General features: G+C 35.0%; 1 protein-coding gene across 1 annotated transcript in view; it reads right to left on the reverse strand.

Moving 5' to 3' along the window:
• Positions 1-26,830, reverse strand: part of ARHGEF12 (Rho guanine nucleotide exchange factor 12) — a gene marked incomplete at its 5' end in the record, with an annotated part of 142,789 nt that overhangs the window by 70,567 nt on the left and 45,392 nt on the right. The window contains 3 exons of the mRNA XM_079708175.1: positions 3,877-3,933; positions 5,539-5,624; positions 7,159-7,182. Coding sequence (XP_079564301.1) covers positions 3,877-3,933; positions 5,539-5,624; positions 7,159-7,182 — 167 coding nt within the window. The remainder of the gene's footprint in view (positions 1-3,876; positions 3,934-5,538; positions 5,625-7,158; positions 7,183-26,830) is intronic.

A 26,830-nucleotide genomic window follows, 5' to 3' on the forward strand; every position in this document is an offset into this window, starting at 1 on the left:
ACAATAGAGGACAAGAGAAGGGGAGAAGTCAAAGATAAATTTAAGAAAATAAGACTAAGTAAATGGGAAAATGACCATGCCATTAAAAGAATCAGGGAAATCAAGGGGAAGATTGATTTCCAGCCATAGTTAACAATGATAAATTCCAGATTGCTCATTTGGATTTGAAGGATAGTTAGAGTGCAAGTATTCAGCAAACAGTTATAAATATGAGATTGGAAACGGGGAGAAAGATCAGGGACAGAAACTTGAGTCATGCCTATATTTATAAGAAGGAAAAAGAAATCAAGTACAGAAAAGACAAAACCATTATAAAGAGAAAAGAAACAGGTTGATTTAATATTATATACACCAAAGAAAGGGCATCAATGTTGCCTAATGGCACAAGGGGAAGGTGAGAACTGAGAAAAAGTTCATAAATTTTCAAGTTGGATATTTTGATTCACCTTCCAGATAGTATGTGTTCAGAAGTCAGATTAAGAGGTTAGGAAGTGAGTGATTTATGAGGACACAGAAGGTTCACGTAGAATGCTCTTTGCAAGGTTGAAGAAAGAACAGAGAATAATAACTTGGTGAGAGTAAAAATCAAACCAAGAAGTTTTCATTTTACAGATATGAGAAGCTAGAATAAAAAAAAATATATGAATTAAAGGAAAATACACTCTGAAGTATCCAAACCTGGATATTTCAAGTACTAACAATTCGCTTCTGTTATGGACTAAATGTTTGTGTCAACCCCACAAAATTCATATGTTTAAACCGTAGCCCTCAACATGATAGTACTTGGGGATGAGGCCTTTGGGGAGGAACTGGGGTTAAATAAGGTCATAAGAGTGAGGCCCTCATGCTGGGATTAGTATCCTTATAAGATACCAAACAGCTTGTTCTCTCTTTCCCTCTCTACACGTGCTTGCACCAAGGAAAAGACCATGTGAGCACAAAGCAAGAAGGTGGCCGTCTTTAAACCCAGAGAAGAGCTCTCACCAGAACCTGACCAATGCTGGCAGCCTGACTGCATATTTCTAGTCTCCAAAACTGTGAGAAAATAAAGTTCTGTTGTTTAAGCCAAGTCTCTGGTATTTTGTTATAGAAGCCCCTCTGGTATTTTGTTACAGAAGTCTTTTTGAAACAGACTAAGACAGTTTCAAAAAGACATGGTTTATTTTCTTGTACATAATATCATCAGCTGTAATCTCTTCATGACACCAAGACAGAAGTTAGGAAGAAGCTGTAGACTAACTCAAAATTCCCCTGCTAAATCTCTCATATTCCTCAACCCCCTACAAAATTTCTCCATTACAGTATTAGTAAGGAAAATAGAAAATTAAGTATCATTAAAACTGCAGATCAGAAAATATATCTGTACATGGTCAACAGACTCCAAAAGGTTCAGAGGGGAAAATAAGGGGAAAAGGAACAAATATTGACCTACTGCGCTGGGCAGAAACTTAACAAAGAAGTGAATACAAAACAAACATTTGATTTCCTCTTAAAATGAGCAAAGTAAATCTATCTCACAAAATGGCTCTAAAAATGGCTAGGGACGTTTAAATAAATAATTTGTAAGTGAATGACTAGTATTTGTGTGAAGTACCCAGCTAACAATTTTACCCCAAGAGAAGACAATGTATAATCTTAAAAGTTAAAAGTGGGCTTGTTAAGAGACCCTACACTAAAGCAATGTCACCAGTTGCTATGATTCTACTCAGTCATATTCCAGTATTTCCAAGCTTTTCATAACTCTCTAGAGATTCCTTTTCACCCACGCTAACTGCACACAGTCTGAAGAAGTCTACTCACACAGGTGATAAAATATTTGTAATGTCAAAGAGATTTAATTTAGCATGCTAACTCTGTTCTGATCAACTCATCTCTCTCAAAAGCTCTTTTTGAGAACTCATGGCTCAGTTCCTTCCAAAAAAGGTATTTCAAGGGTTCTCAGGAAACAAACACAGAGAAGCCACACCTTACTTCCCCATTACCACTTAAAATGTTTCTATTACTACCAAGCCAATGGCATGTCTGAACTAGTGTTAATATTCCCATCTCTGGTAAGAAAAATCTTAGTATACTATTTCTAGTCATGGATTCCTAAATTGTTAGTCTCATCCAAAGCAAACAGCAAGCTTTTGCATACATACCACAGATCTAGGAAAATGGTGGGGGAGATGAAATTACAACATTGCAAAGGTTGCTGGAAAAGAATGGTGCTATAAAGATAGTGTTCACATTCCTAAGAAGAGAATAAACCATAGGAAGTTCTTTATATAGAACAGAAAGACAGAGTCTCAAGAACTTATGAGGAGCCAAATACTTTGGAAGGAAGAAAAAGCATGAACTTGACATGCTGTAGGGCATGGTACACATTTCCTGTTGAACTACTGTACAAGGTTTAACTACACAGAAAAAGTACTGGTCACATAAACCCAAGCAAAGAACTATATGTATGTATCTAACACAGAAGCATTAACTGATTTATAACCAAACACAGGCCTCATAATACTAAATAGTATCCGACATTATGTGGTCAAGTGTCAGGAGATATAAATTATAAAGTGTCTTAAAAGAGAAAGGGGGCATTTTCATGTATTTTTTCCGTTCACGTGTATATCAAGCTAGGAAACAGCTACACCCAGGGAAACTTCCACTTGACAGACTTTTGGCTCTATTGGAGAAGATCTCGTTTTCCTTTGAGGCCAAATTTGGAATCTTCTTTTAAAAAAAAAAGACTTACTGGTCTTTCAGAGATTATTTTAAAAGTCTAGGTTCCAGGCAGTGCTTCTCTTATCCAATTTTCTCAAAACACTAATTAGATGCCAAATCAAGGGCTTCCCTGGTGGCGCAGTGGTTGAGAGTCCGCCTGCCGATGCAGGGGACACGGGTTCGTGCCCCGGTCTGGGAAGATCCCACATGCCGCGGAGCGGTTGGGCCCGTGAGCCATGGCCGTTGAGCCTGCGCGTCCGGAGCCTGTGCTCCGCAATGGGAGAGGCCACAACAGTGAGAGGCCCACGTACAGCAAAAAAAAAAAAAAAAAAAAAAAAAGATGCCAAATCAAGAAAAGAGGACAGGTAAAACTATGCAGAAGAAAAGGAAAAGGAAAAATATGTCTGAAATTCACAAACATGGTTTATATTATCTTTGGAAGAGAGGACGTAGCCTGGAAATATTAGTGTTTTAATCATCTGTTGCAAAACTTGACCATTCAGGTTTAAGCTGCTCTTTGTGAAGATTATTTTTTAAAGGTGTCATTTTGAAATTTTCCCATTCAGAATAAGCTTTAGGGAAACTTATGAAAGGCAGAGACATTCTTCATGCTACAAAAATAAAATACTTAGGCTATTTTTGCTGTTGTAGATAAATTACACAAGAACAGCATTTCCAGATGATGAGGCAATTAAAAATAAAGAAACAATTAAAAATAAAACTAAAATTCCAAAGAACTGCTAACACATCAAACTATACCAGTACTATACTTAGAGAAAAAGACTGGTAGCACTGATGAAATTCTACATGATCCAAACTCTGCAAACGGGACATGGGAAGAAAATGCCAAGAATTCAAAGCTCATCCATGTTATTTGGAGAAACTTGACCCAAACATATGAGAGATAATCACTTTCCTAACATAAACAAGACGAAAGAGAAGATGCGTAATGTGCCTATTCTTACTCTACAATGTTAGTTTCTAGCAACCTTAAGCTTCCACATCACAGCCACATTAAAACCCCAGGCTCCCTTTCCCTGCAGTAGATCATGCCATGCAGAGCAGACACAAGAGACTGCAGTTAAAAAAAAAAAAAAAAAAAGAAAGAAAAAAAAAGAAACAGCATGAAGCAAGCTCCGAAGGTGCAAGGCTGAATTGGCTACATTAGCTTACCATATATCTCGGATCTACTCTCCTCTGAACTAGACTTTGTCTTCTTGGAGGAGCTATCTGCACAGGAGCGGGAGAAAAGGAGAGAGATGTAGAAAATATAGAGACCAATGTAAGGGGAAAAATTCATGGGGGAAAAAAAGAATGAATCATGATCAAGTTAAATCGTGCAAACACAAAGTATGAACATCACAGGGGATAGCCCTTAGAATAGTCACGAACAGCACAGGTAATGACATGTTTTAGATTTATCAAAGAAAAGACAGTGCAATAAAAATATGTTCAAACAAAACAATACATGAAAAGTCTACAAAATATATCATCTGACAATTGTAGAGATGACAAAAGCACTAAAAGCTGTAATAATCTCATTAGGAAGCACTGAATACCACTTTGCTAATCTGTCTTTGGAGATAGGCACATCACAGATGACCAATACAGAGTTAAGTCAATCTAACAAGACTATAATGCTTCGATGAGCATAGGGCAGAAACACGTGACCCTAATTATCAAGACAGTAACTAATCATATAAATGAAAGCCTTTGAGCCCTATGACATCAAAATTAGGTGTCAGAAATAAAGAATTTTTCTTAATGGAGATGCAAGAAGTTACATATTACATACTTCCACCACCAAAGCCTCCTAAATTGATGATTGGGATTTCATTTTTCACCTACCACCCAAGATGCAGGTAACTTAGTAGCTATTCACCTCCCATTCTTCCCTTCCTAGATAATATTTATATTTTTCAAAATAAACTAGCAGTCTATGCTAAAAGTATAAACAATCTTAATTAGACACAAAAAATACTCCATTAAAAATTAAAAATTTTACTTCTAAGTGAAAATACTTAAAAATAGATATATTTATGTATCTGAGACCTTAGCATTTACTTACTTCATCTTTTGTCATAGGAACATACAAGTAATAAAAAAGTATATGAACAAAGAATAAGTTTCAAATGACAAAAGCAAAATTATCAAGCAATTTTTATAAATTAAATACTGAGTGGGTTTACAAGGGGAAAGCAAAGGCCTATATATTACAAGAGGGGCTCAACCTATGCATACAAAATTAAGAATATAAACAGTCAAAAGTCCACCAGCATGAAAACTCTAGGAAAGGTCAACACTACTGAGGTTGAAAGACAGCTGTCTGAGTTTAGAATACTCTTTGAAGAAAAAGAGATTTCTATTCATTTGTTTATTCTAAAATGAGATGATCATTAATTTTAAATTATTTTATCTAATACTCCAATTTACCATGATCACACCTGAATATTTAGATGACTATAGAATATGTAGTTGTTATCAAGCCTTGATTTTATAAACATACTACTGTTCATACCTAGGATTTACCCAAGTTCTTGGTCTGACCAAAATCTCCAATTATGATACAATAACCATTTCTATTATCATCATTATTTTAAAATATAGTAGAGTCTATAATGATGCTTCCATAGTGGAATCCATAGTGTTGAAAGTTAAAAATGCTTGTATTCCTCCTGAGTGCAAAGGTTTTATATTATGTAATTGAAGAGGAAGGAGAGGCTTAAACAGATCAAACAGCTACTGCTGGGTGTTTCAGGTGGTCATGCAGCTTAAAGTGTTATTACTGGAAACTTCACTACTCTCAGTATTCTCTGGCAGAACAAAGCGCTTTACCTGTGGGGTCAAAATCATGTGATGTACTGCGCTCAACTTTCTGCTTCTTATCTGTTGGTGACTCTCGGTTCAAAATACTTCCATGCCTAAATTAAATAAAAGCAATTAAATATTTTACTATAAGAAAATAATTGGAATAAAAACTTAATTTAAAGATCCCAGGTGTGTCTTACAAAGAGAAACCAAGAAAATCAGTTTACCTTACACAGTCTCATAAACCTCTCCAATTTATATTTTTCAAGAAGTTTTAAAATTCAGTCTATACTATGTTTAATACAGAGTCTATTTACCTGGTTATAAAAAGTGCTTAAAAATAATGAGTGGTATTTAGTAATAAAGTCTATTTTATTCTGAGAAATAACTGCTTAAAACCTTTTAGTGGTTTTCACAGGTTAATCACTATTATTTCCATTTAACAGATAAGAGAACAGTACCTAAAAGTAGTTAAACATATTCCCCAACCCTATGTACATTATGGCCAGGTTCAAAAACACTACGTAAATACAGTATGGATGAGAACAGTTTTAAAGAAGAAAAATCTTAGGCAAGGCTTTTTTTTTTTTTTTAAATTGGGGTATAGTTGTTTTACAATGTTGTGTTAGTTTCTACTGTACAGTGAAGTGGAGTTCCCTGTGCTATACAGCAGGTTCTTATTAGTTATCTATTTTATACATATTAGTGTATACATGTCAATCCCAATCTCCCAGTTCATCCCACCACTCCCCACCCCCCCGACCCTGCTCTCTCCCTTTGGTGTCCATACATTTGTTCTCTAGGGCAAGGCTCTCTTAAAGCCTGCCTATAATTCTTGCCACAGAAGTCTTTCCAAGGCCCAGATGACATAAGAATTATTATTTTTCCTATGACCTACCGAATTATACTTGATCAAATAATGGCTGGGCAGCAAACAAGACCACTACTATAATACACACACTTCTAATTACTTGAAATGCCAAGATTAACATTGGTATCCTGGACTATGCCATCACTAGAAATGATAAAAGTACTATAATAATTAGGAATGACATACTACCTACATTTTAAATAATACATACAACAATTAAGATGGAAGAGAAAAAAGATGCTGAAGAATGAGTACTGAGGAAGAGGCATTTAATCCCAGGAAATGAATAAATATGGAGATACAGATATAGGCACAGACATATTTGGGCATTTTGGATTTTTTCCTTTACTGTCTTAGGGTAATTAAGACTGATCCAGTTTGTCAAAGTTCATTAACTAAAAAGGCAGTTACAGTTACCCAAGTGATAAAACACATCAAAAACTGGCAATCCATTTACACTCCCCAAGCTACTCACAACTGAAAACAGTCACAATAGATTTTAAAATTAAATCTCTTCATAGGGAGTGATCTTAAGTATCAATTTGAACAAACTTTTAAAATGCTTATATTAAAAACATTGGAAATGTTATCAAAATAATGCTGTCTTCCAGAAAAAATATGCAACACCTGTTATATTTTAAATTTGTAAAACATTTTGAAACTTTAAACTACTTAAATCCACATTTTCTAAAACCACAAAAATGCACCATAATTTTGAAGGAACACTTCTAAGTAAAATTTAACCTAAACATATGAAGTGCAACTGAACAACTTACCTTATAGGTTTTTTGAGGGGAAACCTGAAACAAAGAAAAAACAAAAAGAATAGATGTAGTTATTTCACTTGCAAGATTTTTATTAAGCTTATTCATTCTACTAAACCAGAATAAGGGATTTAAATCTTATACTAACTTTCCCAAAGTAAGATTCAACAAACAGGTGGAGTTGGATACCATTTTTTAATATCTTAACTACTTTGTTAAATCTTAAATTGCAGGTGCATTTACCATCAGCTGTCCCTGAGTATGGGTTCTCTTGTTAAAAATTCAAATAATAATAGCAATAGCTACATTTATTGAGAGCTTAGTAGATGCTAAGTAGAGCTTAGTAGATGCACTATTCTAAACTGTTCACTTGTGTTATTTTTTAATCCTAAAAAATAACTATGAAGATATTATTTCCATTTTACAGATTAAAAAAACTTAAGCAAAGAGAAATATTTTACCATTGAAATATTATATTTAGTTTCCCCAGTAAGAAAAGTTCCTTCTTCACCTTTCCCCATCCAAAATATCTGGATACTTATTACTGCTCTATTGGTTGGTCTGTGTCTAACCTCTGATCATGATTAAATAATTATTCTCAATTATTTATGTTTAGGTAGTACAAGAAATCTACAAAAAATTACCACTGGGGTACTATCAGTTATTAAAAATATATTCCAAAAGTAGAAAACAAAGGTACTTTAAATTTTTTTTCAGTTCTGTAAGCTAAAAGAACTATAGCCTTTTCTCCTGGTTGTCTTTTTTAAAGGAAATATTACTGGAGGCTTCTTGATAAGAGTTTGATGCTATTCATAAATGCTAACCTAAGTCTAAAAGAGTGTTCTCAAACATCCTCCCATTCCTCTTCTCATTTATGTCCTTTTTAGAATTACCTCAACCTATAACATTTTATGTAAAGATTATTTAGGTGATAAGAACAGGGCTTATTGAGAATATCAGTAAATTTTTTTAAGGCTACTAGTAACGGTAGTAAGAAATAAACATAAAATGATACCTATTTTATTTGGCATGGAGGTAGTTTAGTTTAAAAAAAAAAAACCTTAGTCTAAATATAACTTTAATTACAAATCCCTTTAACTCCTATATAAATAAAAATTGATTCAAAGAAAAAGACAGAGAATCTAAAAACTCCCCTAATAAGCGATAGCATATTAACTTACGACCAAGTTAGGGATAATAAGGAAAGGGGGTTCTGGGATAAAAGAGAGGACACTGCTCTAGAGAATATACTGATTACAGAAGATTACCAAACCTTCAGAAATAAGAGTTCCTAAGTAGTCCGTCCTTACTTGTTGGGGGAGGTGGGAGGGAATGGGATTTAAATTTAAAGATGAACATAAAAGTTGGCAGAAAAGAATTCCCAGCTGAATTTCTGCAAAGGATAATACCTGCAGTTAGCAACCTTAGCCACTTGGCCTGACAGCCATTATAAAAACTCCTACCCAAAAACAATGCTGTTTGCGTCAGAAACTGCATCACCCAGGGAGATTCTGGTAAAGAAACCTGGAAGTTCCCAGACTACTGACTGTAAACCAGTTTCCTGAGTTATTTTCTCTTACAAAGGAATGGAAAGGAAGGGAAAGAGGACAAAAATGGAATGAGAAGATAAAGAAGAAGGCCCACCCTACAGTATAACTCGCTTATCATAATCGACTTACTATATTCATAAAGTACAAAGAACTTTTCTCAAGAAAATCTTTATTTACATCACAATACTTTTTCTCTAGTCACCGAATTCCACTTTAAAGTATGTGGTAAAACAAACAAATATGTATGTACCTATGTATGTGCAGTTGCATGTATGCAAGTAACAAAGTCAAGGGCCCTCCTGGCTATTTCATTCTTCCCTCTGCTCCAGCTAAGAAAATCACCAAGAGAATCCCATGGTTTTGTAAAATCCCTACCATCTGCTGGATATTTAGATGAAGATGTAATCAGATAGCTGGAAATAGAAAGCTAGAACCCCAAAGAAAAACTTGGGGCTAGAGTTGTAGATTTGAGTCACCAACCGACTATGGCCATTGAAATTTAAAACAGCAGGTAAAGAGAAAACAGCAAGAATCAAATCCTGGGGAAAAGAAACCTAGCTTCTGAACAACTGAGAAAGGATGTGAGAGCCAAAGAAGGAAATTAAGAAGATAAATCAGAATAGAGAAAGGGTTGTCCTAGGAACCAATAAAGAAGAGATAATACTATCAAATGCTACAGAAAGGTAGGTCTAAGGGCTAAGAAATGGCCATATTCTAAGCAACAGAGTAACCCAACACAAGGCTGATGAAACAATTCTGGTATACAAAATCCCATTTTCAAGTCCCTGTCCATTGTATAGTCCAATCATAAAATTGTGAAAATCTCCTTTGGTTAGATATTTAAGTAGAACAGCTGTATTTGAATGCTGACATGTTGGATATGCCTAATTAATCAAATGTGTCTGACTTTTGAAAGTATCATATTGATGACGTGGACATTTAGCCAACAATGAACATGTTTCGTGCATATTTATATATGTGTATATGTATTCTGCTAGTTATAAGACAAAGTCAAACTGCCAATATGAAGAACCATAATATGTAAAGAAAAGGGTTATCAGGAATTTGAGCCATTGGGATAAGGTGACTAGATGCCCCTATTTTTGATTACCTATACTAAGCATATTTGTATACCAAAAATCCTAACCAAGGGCCTTAAATGTCACAATACTTTCACTCACTTGACTCAGGATGCCTTTTCCTTGTTATTAAATCACTAGTATTAAATCACTAGGTAGCAATATATAGAGGCCTCCCCCCAATTTTTTATTTTCCCATTCCTCCCAATATGTTATTATAGAGGGAAATGTGATTTGGTAATTAAATAACCCTAACCTATAATTAATATATAGTGGAGTAAAACGTCCATTTTTTAGCCAGGTTTTTGTTTTTTGTTTTTGGGGTTTTTAAAATAAATAAATTTATTTATTTATTTTTATTTTTGGCTGTGTTGGGTCTTCTTTGCTGCGTGCAGGCTTTCTCTAGTTGCAGCAAGCAGGGACTACTCTTCGTTGCGGTGCACAGGCTTCTCATTGCGGTGGCTTCTCTTGTTGTGGAGCACAGGCTCTAGGCACGCAGGCTTCAGTAGTCATGGCATGTGGGCTCAGTAGCTGTGGCTCGCGGGCTGTAGAGTGCGGGCTCAGTAGTTGTGGTGCATGGGCTTAGTTGCTCCGCGGCATGTGGGATCTTCCCGGACCAGGGCTCAAACCCATGTCCCTGCACTGGCAGGCAGATTCTTAACCACTGTGCCACCAGGGAAGTACCAGACAGGTTTAACTATTCTACAATATACATGCACATACACGATGTTATAATTGTTTTTAAGACTTTAAAACTTAAAACTTTTAAGATCGTTAAACAGAATTTCTTCTGGATCTAAAATATTGCAAAGAACTGCCAAAGTTTTGTGTCATCACATATTTGCTTATAATAAATAGCCTACTAGAAATTGTATTTTCCTTTTATTGATTTTGGTGAGAAAAGAGCTAGCCTTTTGATACTACTCCAGTGAGAAGTGTTCTGAAAGAAGAAATAGGGATATCACAATCAACCTCAATTCCTACTCTCTGCCTCCTCCAAGATACTAGATTTTTCTCCCTTGGGTTTAGTTGTGATGAGGAATTTGGGAGTTAGATGGTTCTTAATACTGGATAACTGAAATGAAGGGGAGGAAGTTAAGGAAATCTTACCCACATTGCATAGTGGTCAAGCTTTTACTAACAATGTTAGCTACTAAATTTAGAATTCTCAAAAATTCCACTGTAAGATACATCCTGATTTTAGTGATATTAAAATGCAGGGGAAAAAAAATCACTCCAGTGAGGAGAGTTACTAGACAAAGCACTCTGCAAAACAGATAACAATTAAGATAATTCTAAGGCTCAACCCCTCATAAAATGATAATACACAATAGTGAAAAAAACAGACTATTCCAATATTGTTATAGTCAATGAAAATTACAAGTGATCTCAGGGCCTTAGGTTCAGGGACTCCTCAGAAAAAATATAACTAGGTTCATATTCTAGTTTCACAATGAGAAGGTACTTGAACATGGGCAAGTTGCTTAACCTATCTGTAAAACAGTGACAATACTAGACCTACCTCACAAGTTTGTTTTGAGGATTAAATCAGAAAATGAGAAGCATTAAATGAGAAGCACTGCCTAGTACATAGTAACCACTTAATTATTATTACCTATTAGGGAGAACAAAAATAAAATCTGAACTTTAGCTGCATGACTTCAAATTCAATAGAAAATAAAAATAAAGACTAACAATTTTCCAATTGGTTTTTAGCTCAGTAAAATCCACAGAAATGCATAATTCAAAGCCAGTGATGAAACTATAAACTTAACTTGCCAAGTCATATTATATAAAATTAATGGCAATACTCAAGTTAACAAACTTCCCAGATGCTACAGGGTAAGAAAAAATATCAGGTTACGACCAAAACTTTTAATTTTCCTGGCAAGTAAGGTCAGTGATTTTTTTTTTAAACATAGTGAAATTATGTTGACCATACCTGCCACTTAGCAAAAAAGTCCATTATTTCCTCATCTCCTTTAAAATATCAAGAATGATTAAGGCATTCTGTGTCCCAGATGTAAATCGAGTTTTTCATTTATATATTTCTATAAAATAATTTAAATAACCTGAAGCATAGCACTTAATTTTGAAATTACTCTAATATGAATATGAACCAGCTAGCTCAAGTATTATATCATTTTTCGCAAAATAACAAACATAACAGCTAAAAGAACATTTGTCTACAATACACAGCGTCCATAAGTATAGGGATTCAGACCATAGTACTGAGTTCAGCTGAACTGTTAATTCAATCTTTAGATCTCTGGACAGCAAGATTCATAGAACCAAAAGTAGTAAATGACCATTACCACTTCCCTCCCCCCCCGCCAAAAAAAAAACACCAGTCATAAATTCTTTTGCCACCTATAATTTATAACTGTTCTAGCTTAGAGTCACTAAAAGAACTAAAAATTTTGGAACTAGCCAAAAAAAGAGTCTGAACATTATCTACCATTGTACTTTTTTATTAGCATATAGATCCAAAGCATGAAAAGTTTAGCAGAGCTGGCAATAAAACATTAATTAGTTATATCAGACAGGCTCTAAAGCAGAAGCTACAGCTGACAGGATGACTCATGGAGAATTCTTCATGGTGTTATTAGCTTTAAACTTGTGGATCTTGCAATACAAACCACAGAATGACAAGGAACAAGGAGCTCAGTTCTGTGTAAAATCCAAAAATGATTCACTAGAATGTAATGTAAGATCTCAAATTAACTTTTAAAACATAGCTTAGTATACTGCCACTTTTACTGAAGAACTTAAACACAAGACAGACCCTAAGTAAATGTCTCTTCTTGGACATACGTTGACAAATCAAATAGTAAATTCTAAATTATTTTAATTCCCTCTGCCAGAGCTATTATAAACTACTTATTGGTTGTTTCTGAACTGGAAAAAGTAATTCACAATAAAAATAACAGCTTATTAAACTTTCATCTTTTTATTGACAATCTGGAACATTATCACTTTTGTGAGTATTTCCTGTAAGGTTTCTAAATAAATTTCCTTTGAGATCATGAGTATCACCATTAACTTAGTGTCTTTTTAGACTTCAAATTATTCACTCCAAAAAAAAAAAGAGTAAAAAAAAAAAAACTTGAAAAGGTCTGAGACCCTCAAACTACTTAAGTATCCTCATCTCATTAAATACCATTCAAACCATCAAATCCATTATTAAACAAATATCAGCAAGAAACTGGACTCTATGGAATAATCTCATGACTTATAAATCAGGGACAATGTATGATTTTCTTTAGATAAGGATTTAAATCTTAATCTTGTTTCACAATTCCCTATTTCAGGATATGTTTGTGAAAATAAAAATGAGAGAGAATAAAAGGCCTCAATCTGGGATAGGCATGTTTCCCAACAAGATTTTACATAACATATATTAATATTAAATGTTCAAATTTTGTAAACTGAAGTGACAATGTGCAAAATTTGTTAGGACAAGCTGCTTTCTGCAAATCTGCAGAAAGATACAATTGTGCTTCTGAAGAAGTAGAAAGTCTTAGTTATTAGCTTTTTACCTTTTGCACTGAGGTGTCACTGAGACAAGCTTCAGCATTAATCAGAGCTTGACAATTTCATAAAATATAAAATTATAATATAAAATGTCAAATAATATTTTATTTTCTATTATATAAAAAAGTTCTACTCAAAATTTAAATTATTATGTATCAGTTAAAAAATAGAATTCTATAGCAAGGAATACCAATTAAACAAGAAAACAAATTATAATGGATTTATCTTAAGTGCGCCTAAACATTTCTTATCAAGTGTCAACATAATTACAGGAATAGGACTCTTTTATTTCTAAAATCTTGGGAGAAGGAAAAATAACCAAAACTGCACTAACTCCCAAATCACAAAAGATTATTCTTGATCTCTGCTTACCTTCAGGTGTTGGTACTCGGTGTGCACTCATTCCTTGAATACAGGAAGGCTAATCACTGCCATAGCTATACTTAACCCAAGTTAAATGACAAGGATTGCCCCCAAAATCACAAGAAAATATAGGGAATGAGAAAAGTATAAACTTAGTTCCCACATACTCTAAAAATGTTCACAATTTCCTTGAACTAAACCAGCATATGTCTATTTCTTTTTAGGAGATAAAAACCTCATACACTTTCCAGGAAGAACTCTAAGGGAATAAGGATTGAGCATATTCTATGTTTTCTACTTACGATTTGTATAAATTTTATAAGAAATGCTTTATGGGTAAGTATTTTGATTACATATCCTTATATTTAAGTCATATTCCTTAGCTGGTGAAATATTTCTATAAATAATGAAAATTTAGAGGCTATATGGATATAAAATATAGGTAGGGCTTCCCTGGTGGTGCAGTGGTTAAGAGTCCGCCTGCCGATGCAGGGTACACGGGTTCGTGCCCCGGTCCGGGAAGATCCCACATGCCACGGAGCGGCTAGGCCCGTGAGCCACGGCCGCTGAGCCTGCGCGTCCGGAGCCTGTGCTCCGCAACGGGAGAGGCCACAACAGTGAGAGGCCCGCCTATCGCAAAAATAAATAAATTAATTAATTAAATAAAATAAAATATAGGTAAAGATAAGACTACTAAAAAAACTGATCACAGCCAATATCATTACAATTAAACTTTCTATATAACACACCTTCTACTTCCATAAAATTGTTTAGTTTTCTTCTGAGGAAATTATTTTTCATTGAAAATACTTTTACTGTCTATGTATACAATGAATGATCTGATGAAAATTTTTGTTTTAAACTAGAGACATTTCTCTTCATAAACACTTTGGTTCTGCCATCAAATATTAACAATTCCTCAATTCCTCTTAACTGTCCACTTCGTTTACCATAAAACCACACTTTCTGCTGCCAAACCCGAATACCCCAAACTTTCAAACTACTGCAAAGAAAAAAAAACCTCTGATTTTGTGGAGTAAAGGTGAGAAAATTAGTGATATGCATGCCATCTCACCCTTTCTTCTACAGAAGTTTTTCTTGATCTAAAACCAAGGAACTAGAGTTGAGGTATACTCTTATCAGTAATGGCTCATCAGAGCACTTAATCTGGAAAGGTGGAGAGAAAGGGTGTTTTAATTATTTTGACATTCTTCTTACATCATCCCAGAATTGAGAATCATTGCTTTACAAAGTTCAGTTCATTCTGAATTCACTGACATTCAGTTCCATTTTCTCCCTTAGATGCTAAAAATGTGACTTATCCTAACATACTTAACACATAAGACTACTGATATTAATAATTTCTAAATAAATCTATGCTACTAATATCATTTTTATAACATTTTCAAGATAATTCCTCTCTCTCAAGGGATTGAGGAATGAGACTGTTATCTTTCCCAAAATGTAAAGTTTCCTATTAAGCAATGGTTCTCTACTTTTTAATATGAAAGAATATCTTTTATTCCCAAAGAAATACATGTACACAATTTAAAAATTAAAAAGACAAAACAGAAACCAAAAATCAGCTATAATCTCAACACCTAGCATTTTAATGAATATTTCCCCCATCTTTTCTCAAGATATAGATTGCTGTATTTGTATATAGTATAAACACAGTGTATAAAAGTTCTTTTTATAAAACTTAAAGCATACTGGACATATTGTTTTGGTAATTTTTTTAACTTAACATCAACATAATTTTACATCATTACATTTTTCACTACAGCACTGGTTTTAAACTGTGCTGCATAAAATCCTAGAGGTTCGAAAGAGGTCCCTCAGAGGACAAAATTGGGTAGATGAAGACTCTAGGTTCCCCATACTTCAGAGCTGCTTAGCTTTTATTTATTTTATATATTGAACTTACAAATGAGATAAAGATTTAAAAAACAGGGCTCTAGATAATTCTTGATACCTGCAAAGTGCTTTGTGGTATAGCTAACTTAATTAATTTAACCAATTCCCATTTGTAAATATTTAGGTACATCCACTTTTTAGTATAATAAACAATGTTGTAACAAAATATCATTGTAATTCAAGTTATGCACTCCCTCTTGATTTCTTCCTTAAGATAAATTTATCTACAGTAAGGAATCCGCATGGGAGTTTGGCTAGAAGTAAAGAGGAGTTTCTGTGTGTACCAGGTAAACAGAAAAGAGAAGACACAGCAGTCCCCTAGCTCAATCCCATGAACTCATTTCTATCCCTTAAGGAAACACACAGAAGCAAGAAGCTGAAGGAGCTGTTTTAGGAACAGGCTTTGTAAGACAAAGGGCCAAGGTAACATTATTTTGGTGTCCCAGTGTCAAAGTTTGGCACAAAATAGGTGAAAGAGACTATTGCTGTTAAAAGTAAAAACAGACAAAGCAGAGATCCACATAATAGCAGTTAGAGGTATATTATCCACAAATTGAATAAATGCCAAAAAGCTACAACAAACTCATAATATTTTCAAATGAACTTGTATTTATTAATTACAACACCATCATTGCATTTGAAAGAAAAGTAAGCAAAGATATGGAAGATGCTTTACTTACACAGTATGGGAATTGCACTTAGTATATAGAGAAATTCTCAGTTCCCCTGCATTAAACATAAAAGCAATCCCTAAACTGGGAACCACTACACTTGTTATGCATTGAATTGTGTCCTCCAAAAAGATATGTTGAAGTTCTAACCTCTGGTACTTGTGAACGTGATCTCATTTGGAAATAGTCTTTTACACACACTTTTGGTGTCATATCTAAGAAACCTTTGCCTCACACAAAGTCACAAAGACTTTTCTCCTACATTTTCTTCTAAAAGCTTAATGATTTTCAATTTTACTTTCAGGTCTATGACATATTTTGCAATAATTTTTGTATAGGGCATGAGTATGGTTAGAAATTTCTTTCTTTGCATATGGATATCCCATTGTTCCAGCATCATTTGTTGAAAAGACCATCCTTTCTCTACTGAATTGCCTTTACACTTTCGTTGAAAATCAGTTGTACGTATATATGTGGGCCTGTTTCTGGAATACCACAGAGGTGAAATGTCTTATCACGTATCAAAGGATGTACAATATCAACGTGACATCACTAGCAATGTTAACCTTGGTCATTTGGTTAAGTTAGCATTTGCCAGACTTCTCCCTGTAAAGTTCCTTTTTTCCCCTTTCCATACTCTGCTCTTTAGAAGTAAGTCACTAAATCTAGTCCATACTAGGGGTTGGGAAGATTAAGCTCCATCTCCTGGAGGAGGCAGAATTTACATATGCTACCTGGAATTCTTCCCATAAGGAAAATGTGTCTTCTCCTCTTATTTATGCAATAATTTCTATCAGCATGAACTCATGTATACTTATTTTATACTTTGAGTTCTAATCCAATACTACATTATTTTCTTGCTCAAATGATTTCAGCTTCAGCCATTGAGAGTTCTTTCACCTGTATCCCTTTGACATGCCCCCACTGTTTTATTTTTTGAGCACTTCCTGTTTCTGGCACTACAAAGTGCTTTAGGCTCATCTTATATCTTCCCTACTCCAGCCCTAGAATCAACCATTTCTCTAAGGAGTCATTTTATTGGACAATGGTATTTAGAAACCAAGATCTGGGTGCTGAGTGTACTTGCTGCTACTGGGGTGTCAACATTTCTTGGCCCTCTCAGCAAACAAAGCTAAGAAATTCATGTGTGTATACTAACTCATGTATAGTATCTATCCATCTGCATATTTATTAAGCTAAACATGAGTTCATACTGATGTCTCTGATTCTAATCCAGTATTACAGAGTTCATTCACCTTCCTTCTTTGCTTAACTTCCCAATCTGAAAGTGAGAAATCCAGCTCCCATCTATGTATATGTGTATATATTTACATACACACACACACACATATACATGTCTTTTATGTGTTCATATATATGTATTTTATATGCTATTTATATATTATATAATACATAGGTATATATACTTATGTATTATATATTAATATTGTTGGGATTTATAAAATTCCAAACCATAATTCACCTAAATTGTTAAATTTACTGGCATGCTATTCGTAATATTCCCTTATAATCTTTTTAATATTTATAGAATCTGTAGTGATATCACCTCTCTGATTCCTGAAATTGGTAATGTTTGTCTTCTCGCCTTTATTCCTGATCAGCCTGACTAGAGATTTAACAACTTTACCGATATTCTCAAAAGAATTAGCTTTTGCTTTCACTGTCTTTCTCTACTGTTTCTACTTCATTGACTCCTACTCTGATCTTTATTTTTTCTTTCTTCTGCTTAATTTGGTTTAAATTTCCTCTTATTTTTCTAGTTTCTTAAAACAGAAGTTGATGTCACTGACTTTAGACCTTTCCTCTTTTCTAATAGGTATTTAATGCTATAACTTTCTAAGTAATGCTTTAGTGGCATTCCACAAATTCTGATATTTTGTGTTTTAATTTTAATTCAGCACAAAATAATTTCCCATTTCCCTTTTGATTTCTTCTTTGAGCCATGGGTTATTCAAAATTCTGCTGTTTAATTTTCAAATATTTGGGGGCTTTCCAGAAATCTTTCTTTTATTGATTTCTAACCTAATTCCATTGTGGTCAGAGAACATACTTTGTATGACTTAAATCTTTTTAATTTATTCAAACTTATTCTGTGGCCCAGAATATGGTCTATCTTAGTAAATGCTCCACAGTGCACTTGCAAAAAAAAAAAAGTGTACTATGTTGTTGGCTAGAGTGTTCTATAAAAGCAATTCGATCAAATTGGTCAATAGTGTTAAGTATTCTGTATCCTTGCTGACTTTCAGTCTACTTCTTTCAATTATGGAGGGATATTGAAATCACTGTTAATGATTATAGATTTATCTGTCGTGGTTACATCAGTTTTTGTTTCATGAGCTTTAAAGCGCTGTTAATAGATATATAAAAGTTTACAACTGCTATGTTTTCTTCTTTATTGACCCCTTTATCATTATGAATTGACCTTCTTTATTCCTCTTAATAATTTTGCTCTGAAATCTACTTTATCTGATATTAATGTAGTCATGCTAACTTTACTTTGATTAGTGTTAGCAAGGCATACCTTTTTCTATCCTTTTACTTTTAAATTGTGTGTATTTATTTTTAAGATGTGTTTCTTGTAGGCAGCATACAGTTGGGCTTTGCTGTTTTATCCAATCTGATAATCTCTGCCTTTTAATTGAGGTGTTTGGGCCATTTATCTTTAATGTGATTACTGATATGGATAGGTTTAAGTCTATCATGATTGGTATTTGCTTTTCATTTGTCTCATCTGTTCTTTGTTTCCCCTTTTCACTTTTTTCCACTTTCTCTTGGATTCAATTATTTAAATCAATTAATCGATTGATTTTTTCCAGTTTTATTGAGAAATAATTGACACACACCACTGGATAAGTTTAAGGTGTACAGCATGAAGACTTAATTTACACATATTGTGAAATGATTACCACAATAGGTTTAGCTAACAAACATCTCTTAAAGATACAATAAAAAGGAAAGAAGAAAAAAGGAAAAAACATTTTCTCCTTGTGATGAGAACTCTTAGAATTAATTCTCTTAACAACTTTCCTATAAGTTATACGGCAGTGTTAACTATAGTCATCATGGTGCATCATGTTGATTTTTAAGACAATTTTAATATTCTGTTAACTTGTTTGACTCTCTCACTAAACCTTAAATTATCTGAAAGTGAAAACCATGTTCTATCTGATTTTGTATTCCAATTAACTAGTAGAGTGCTGAGCATATATCTGACAATTCAATACAGGTTTACTAAATGAATTCATTCATTTAAAAAAAATTTTATTCAGAATTACGGAGTATATAAGTGATTCCCAATCCAGAAACCATAATTTTACTCTACTACTATTTTATCTACTACTTTCCTCAGAGCCCAGATGACTCCATTTGCAGCAAAAGAGATGGGACTTTTTGGCCTAATGTAATTCCATTCTCGGGTAAGTGACTGATTCAGAAAGCAATTGGAGAATAGAAACAAAGTTTATCAGACACATCTGTGAAAGTATTTTCTTACTCTTAAGAGAGAACCACATGAAACTTCTTTTCCTCTCCCACTGGATGTGAATGAGGAAGCGAGTAGCCCTAACTTGCTAGTTAGCATCCAATCTTAAAGATTAGTTGAAGATGAAACTGACAATGATGGCAAAAGTGGAAAAATGGAAAGAACCTGGGCCACTGACACAGTTAAGCCACTAAGTCAAAAATCCCTCAACCCTATCTCTAGACTTTTTATGTGAGCCAGTGAATGTCCTTACTGCTTAAGTCAGTTTGGCTTAGTTCCTGTTACAGGCAGCCAAATGCATACTGAGTTACAGGAACAGCAATCTGTGCCAAAGCACTGTTCTAGACACTAGAGGTTCATCGGTGAACCGATAAGGTCTCTGCTCTCAAGAAGCTTACATTCTACAAGAAGACAACAGACCAAACAAATAACTGTACCAAATAATTTCAGATAGTGGTAAGCGCTATGAGAAAAATAAAAGACATGTAACTGTGATTAAATGAGTTAATTTAGTGTACTCAAAAAAGACCTCTAAAGCATTTGAGCTGAGACATAAATGAGGTAAAGGAGCCAGCCATGAGAAGATCTGGAGCCAGAGGTTTACAGGCAAAGGGAACAGCCAGTACAAAGGTCACAAGGGAGAAGAAGCTTACTGTTTTCAAGAAATACAAAGTCCACTGTGGCTTGAGCATAAAGACCAAGAGAGAAGTACTAAGACAAGATCAACAGATCTTTTGACAGGAACCAGATAATGTAAGAATATGAGCCATGTCAACAAATTTTGATTTTATTCAAAGTACAATGGAACACCACTGTAGGTTTTTAAGTCATGACCTGATTTATGTTTTAAAGGAGCCCTCTGATGAATGAACTTTCATATTCCATAGATTTGAACACTAAGAAAGTTAAGTTCAATCTATGTTTACAGTAACAGTGTATTTTGCCCCCAAAATCAAATACTTATGAGGCACCTAATATGTGGAGAATACTATATAAAGTTTATAATGTTGATATATTCTGTCCCCACCAAGCATGAATTCACATTATCTTGAAGTTAGGAAAAAGAATAAAATGAGGAAACTAGCAAAGAAAGGGGGGTAGCTGTTAGATTGTCCTTTCTATCCTAATTTCTCTAGATAACGTCTGAAACTCATAGACTCAATTTTTTATATTTATTTTATTTATTTATTTTTGGCTGTGTTGGGTCTTCATTGCTGTGCACAGGCTTTCTCTAGTTACAACAAGGAGGGGATACTCATCTTTGTGGTGCGCGGGCTTCTCATTGCAGTGGCTTCTCTCGTTGCAGAGCACGGGCTCTAGGCACATGGGCTTCAGTAGCTGTGGCATGCGGGCTCAGTAGTTGTGGATCACAGGCCGTAGAGCGCAGGCTCAGTAGTTGTGACACACGGGCTTAGTTGCTCCGTGGCATGTGGGATCTTCCTGGGCCAGGGCTCGAACCCGTGTCCCCTGCATTGGCAGGTGGATTCTTAAACCACTGCACAACCAGGGAAGCCCCTCAATTTTTTTTTTAAGCATAACATGACTGAGAGCCATCTGGTAAACTTGGAACCATAGTTCAGCCATTTAGTCTCTGCCCAGGCAAGTGCTTTAGCCCTGTTCTAACACAAGTATTTGGATTTTTCCAAGAGCTGATGTCAGGGCTTTTCACAGAGACAGAACAGCATTTACAGGCCAGAGAAGGAAAAAGGTTTCCCCAGCAGCTATGATCAATGTGGCCTTTGTACTGTTCCACTGCTAATGGCAGGAAGACCCTGCTAGATAAAGCTATTTAGTTCCTGAGAAAAATTCTACCCTGGGAGGGTGAATGGACAGATTCCCCATTAAGGGAATCCAGCTTAGTTTTCTATCAGTGCCCAAACCCAAACGTAAATGGGCTCATCATCAGAACAAAGGTTTCTGAATTCTTATGAGAAAAATCGTTCTGCTGAACTTGTATTTTAAAGAAGAGATAAACTGGCTGGAAGTAAGCATAAATTAGAGAGGTAAAGAACAACACAGTAGGACTTCCCTGGTGGCGCAGTGGTTAAGAATCTGCCTGCCAATGCAGGGGACACGGGTTCAATCTCTGGTCCAGGAAGATCCCACATGCCATGGAACAACTAAGCCCATGCGCCACAACTACTGAGCCTGCGCTCTAGAGCCTGAGAGTCACAACTACTGAGCCCGCATGCCGCAACTACTGAAGTCCGCACGCCTAGAGCTCGTGCTATGCAACAAGAGAAGCCACCGCAATGAGAAGCCCGCACACTGCAACGAAGAGTAGCCCCCTCCTGCCACAACTAGAGAAAGCGCACATGCATCAATGAAGACCCAACGCAGCCATAAATAAATAAATAAATAAATAAATAAATAAATTTAAAAAAAAGAATAACACAGTAAGCTGGTCCATATTTCTTGAGGTTAGATTCCCTGAAAAATACTCATTTGGGAAGAATGGTTATTAGTTGAGGAACACTCAATACCTTCAGGTTACACTTGTTAAAAACTATGCTAGGCAGATTGCTCCAAATATACGTCCTCCATTACCCAGGATAAGAGTAATCATTAACAGTTAAAATCATGATTATATTAGCTAAAACGTACTTGAGTACTTACCATATGCCAGTCTCTGAATGAAGTATTTTATACGTATATATTAGTTAATTTTATTCTAACAAAAATTCAAAGAGAGAAATATTATTTTTAGCTTATTTTTATAGTAGAAAACTGTGAGATTCAAAGGAATTAAGTAACTTATACAAGTTACATAACTAGTAGATGGAGGACTTCTGACTGAAACCCTCACAGTCTAACTAGAGTCCCTACTCTCAACCTCTAGACCACTACCTTACAACAAAACATTATCTTCCCTTTGTATAGTTTTTTACAGTTAACTAAAAGTTTTCACATGAGTGAGAATCAGAAAACTATATCTGGTATAACTACAAAATATTTAGCTAGAAAGGTATTCATACCCTTTATTCGTTTTAGGCAAAGATAAGCCAATAAAAACTGGTTATGAAAGAATTCCCAACCCTACAGAATCCATGTCTCCAAATCTCAAAGCTTGGTTGAGAATGTAGTTAACATCTACTTGCCACATGGGCAACTTGCCAGCTATGCATCTAAGATGAAATCTGTTTCCACCTGAATGTGTTTATTCATGGCAATGTTCTCACAAACCACTCATTCCTTCAAAGCAATAAATATGCATTAAACTCCAGGTAAAGATGGAAAAGAACAAAAGCAATTTTACTCCACTAGCCTTCCTCAACACTAAAAGCAAAAATAGAGGGGGAAAAAAAATCCATCTTCCATGAAAGAAGGACCTGAATATAACCTTAAACCACTAACTACAGAACATACTTGCCAAATCTATTAAATTCTGGATGCATACCAAGGAAGTCTTAGCAGACCTGAACAGGAATCAGATTTCCTTAAGCCTAAGGATCACAGATCTGAAATGAAGATCTAACTATACTTTGACTAGGAACACAACATCCAGATGTGTGGCTAGAACAAGGGAATAGCGGGTCTCTGTAGGAACAACAACAGGAGGAAGTAAAATTAAAAGGAAAACGAAACAAAACAAAACATGTTGAAACATTCCTAGGTTTAGAAAAATGCTGGAGGTAAAGTGGAGATAACGACAGAAACACAGAGCAACTCGACAGAAACACAGAGCAACTGCCACACAACACAGAAAACCCTGTGACCTCAAGAACTTTGCTGTGAGCCACACAAGCCTTTTGAACACTAACAGAAAAGAACAGTAGATAACAGGAAAATGGAATAGTTAATAGTAATAGCTAACACTTACCATGCATGTAACATATGCCAGTAACTGTTGCAACTGCATTATATATATATTAATTCATTTAATCCTCAGTAAATACTACTATTATCCTTGTTTTAAAGATGAAGAAACTAAGGAAGACTAAGGAACTTGCCCAAGGCCATATAGTAAGCAGGGAAGCTGAGTTGTGGACCCAGACCTTACAGTTCTAGAGCCTTGTTTGTAACCATTATGCTTTATAGGGATAAAAAGGATATTCAAAAATATATTTTTAAAAATTCAAAAAAATACAGAATAAGTTGTATCTGAAGATGGGAAGGATACAATGCACCTTATAAAAACAGGCACAAAATAATCAACCCTAACACATACACTGTTAAAGTTATAGAAATTTAAGGTTTTTAAATAAAGAGCTATATGAGCACCTAGACAAATAAATGTAAGTTATGTGCAAATGGGAAAGATTAAGTTAGCCTCAAGATTTCTCCACTGTAAGACCCCACATGCTAGAAGATATGACTCCAGTGTGAGAAGAGAAATGATACAATGTCTAAATTTCCTTTAAAAGTTTTTATACATACTGGAAATAGAAATAAAAGAAATCTTTAGAGAAATAAGGTAATAAAGCACCTATGAGCTCTTCTTGGAGAGGAGGGAAAATCTACTTAAAGCTAAAATCCATCCAATAAAAAATAGTCAAAATAAACAACTCAGGAATGTAGAAACTAAGGTTAAGAGAACTGAGGGTAAGCACTAAATCAACTAACATACAGAAATTAATATATACTTGTTAGAAAAGCCACCCCCCACTGCCATCCAGTGAAAGATGAGTGTTTCCTCAATGGAGAATTTGTCTTAATCTTGTGCCCTCACTATACCCCATATTGTACTCATTTTTTAAAGCATTTATTTGTTGATCTATCACCCATCCTACCCCTAACCTGAAGAAATATAAACTCTATGATGTAAGGATCTCTGGTTCACTGCTATATCTTGGGACAGTACTAGGCACAGAGTAGGTGCTCAATAAATACTTGTCTAATGAAAGAATGGATATTAGACATTGTCAGATGGACTGCCTCTACCTTCTGGGCCCTAACCAACTGCCGTCTGGGCATATGCATTTAGATATCTCACTGCCGTCTCAAATCCAATAAATCTATAACTAAATTCTTACTCTGCCTCTCAAAACCTGCTTCTCCATCTCAATAAACAGACCTCCATCCACCTAGCTGATCCAGTCAGAAATCTAGAAATCATTAATGACAGCTTCCTCTCCGTGAGGCCCCACATCCAATGCATCCAACTCTCCATCCATCCAACAATATTTATTGAGCATTAACTGTATACCAGGCACTGCTCTAGAAATTGAAGACACAAAATAAATGTCACTATTTTCAAGGAGTTAACTAACATTCATCGTCAAAGTCTACTGATTTTACCTTTGATACATATCTCATATTTGTCTTTTTCTGACCTTCACCATTGCTAGCCTAGAGCTAGCCATCTCATCTCAAACCTAGACTATTGCAATAGTTTAACAGGCCTTGCCACTTCTAGTCTTGCACACATCCTCCAATTCATTTTCCCATACAGCAGCCATATAATTTCAAAACACCAATCTTATCATGTTCTCCCCCACTTAAATTCTTTCCCACTGCATTCAGGAAAAAATCCAAACCCCAAACATGACATGCAAGGCCCAAATATGAAACATAACTCTTGTTATCTTTCTAATCTCAACCTTACCACTCTCCTGCTCACTGCCTATGCTCCAGCCACAATGGCCTACCTTTAGTGCTTCACATGCATGCTTCCCCCCAAAAGGATAACTTGTATTCTGCTCTGAGACACTCTACCTACCAACCCAACTCCTGCGTATACTTTAGGTCTCCGCTTAAAGGTTGCTACCTCAGAAAGGCCTTTCCTGACCTCTGCTCTCCAATTTAAATTAAGCTCCTCTTGTTACTGTCTCCCATAATTACCCTTTTCTTTCTTTTTTAATACCGTTTACCACATTTTATAATTATTTAATTATTTTGTGTTTAATGTTGGTCTATATCATTAGACAGCTCTGTAAGTACACAGTAAATCCAGCACCTGGCATAGCTCCTCAAAATGTTCAATAAATATTTGTTGAATGAATTAATAATTCAACCAAAGAAAAGAGTCAACCAGAGAAATTATAAGCAAGGGAAGAAGCATACGCTGATGTGTTTGGAGAAAATGCAAGTAGCTCAGTATGGCTGGAGTATGGGTGTTGGGTGGGAGGAGAGTAATGATGTCTGGAGAGATAAACAGTAGCCAGATCAAAGGGGGTCTATATACCATACGGAGGAATTCACACTTCGGTCTGTAGAAAGGTTCTTAATCCAGGTTTCAGCTTCTATAGGTATTGAAAATTTTAGACTATGAGACTCTCTAGAGAGGGTTTCAAAAGAGGTCCATAACATTCTTCCTCCAAAAAACCACTCCTAAAGACAATGCAGGAACACCAACAGATTGTAAGCCAGGCAGTAATATGATCCATTATGTATTTTAGAAATACTGCCTTGCAAACAGCATGAAGAATGGGCAGGAAAGGTATGAAGCTGAGTGCTGGAAAACTAATTAGAAAATAATAATATTACAGATTAAAAAATGATGAAGAGTGCAATAACAAAGGAAATGAAGAAAAGGGGATAAATACCAGAAATAATACTATGAAAATAAGCACTGAAGTTCCAGCAGATTTAGGAAAAAAGGTGGAAAAGGATTTTGGCTTAGATAGCAAGACATTTGACTGTGCCACTCACCATGGAAAGAAATGCAAGAGCAGGTTTGGGAAATAAGCAGTTTTATGTTAGTCAAGGTACCTGCAGGACATCATAGGAGACATGTCTACTAAGGACTGGAGTTCCGAGAAGAGACTGATTTGGCAATTCAGATTTGGATGACATCGGCATGATAGCAGAAATCATGAAAGTACATGAGACTCCCCAAGAGATTCACTTAACATCATCTGTAAAATGTAAGGGTTAGACTAAATCTGAGATATACTGCTAAAGTTATATGATTTTACTCCTTATTATTGATTTTTATGGAATCAAAATATCCATAAACTTAAGAAAAAACTTTATTTTAAAGGATATTTTATGTATCTATAGTTTCTACTTCCCCATCATGTTCTTATAGTATTTTTGACTTCAGATTTATGTCACAACAATTACATAGCAGAAAAAATACTAAAAATTGTTTAGTTATGATGTCCCTTGCAATGCCAGAATATTGCA

This window comes from Hyperoodon ampullatus (assembly GCF_949752795.1).
Source record: "Hyperoodon ampullatus genome assembly, chromosome: 7".
In the NCBI taxonomy this organism is placed as follows: Eukaryota; Metazoa; Chordata; class Mammalia; order Artiodactyla; family Ziphiidae; genus Hyperoodon; species Hyperoodon ampullatus.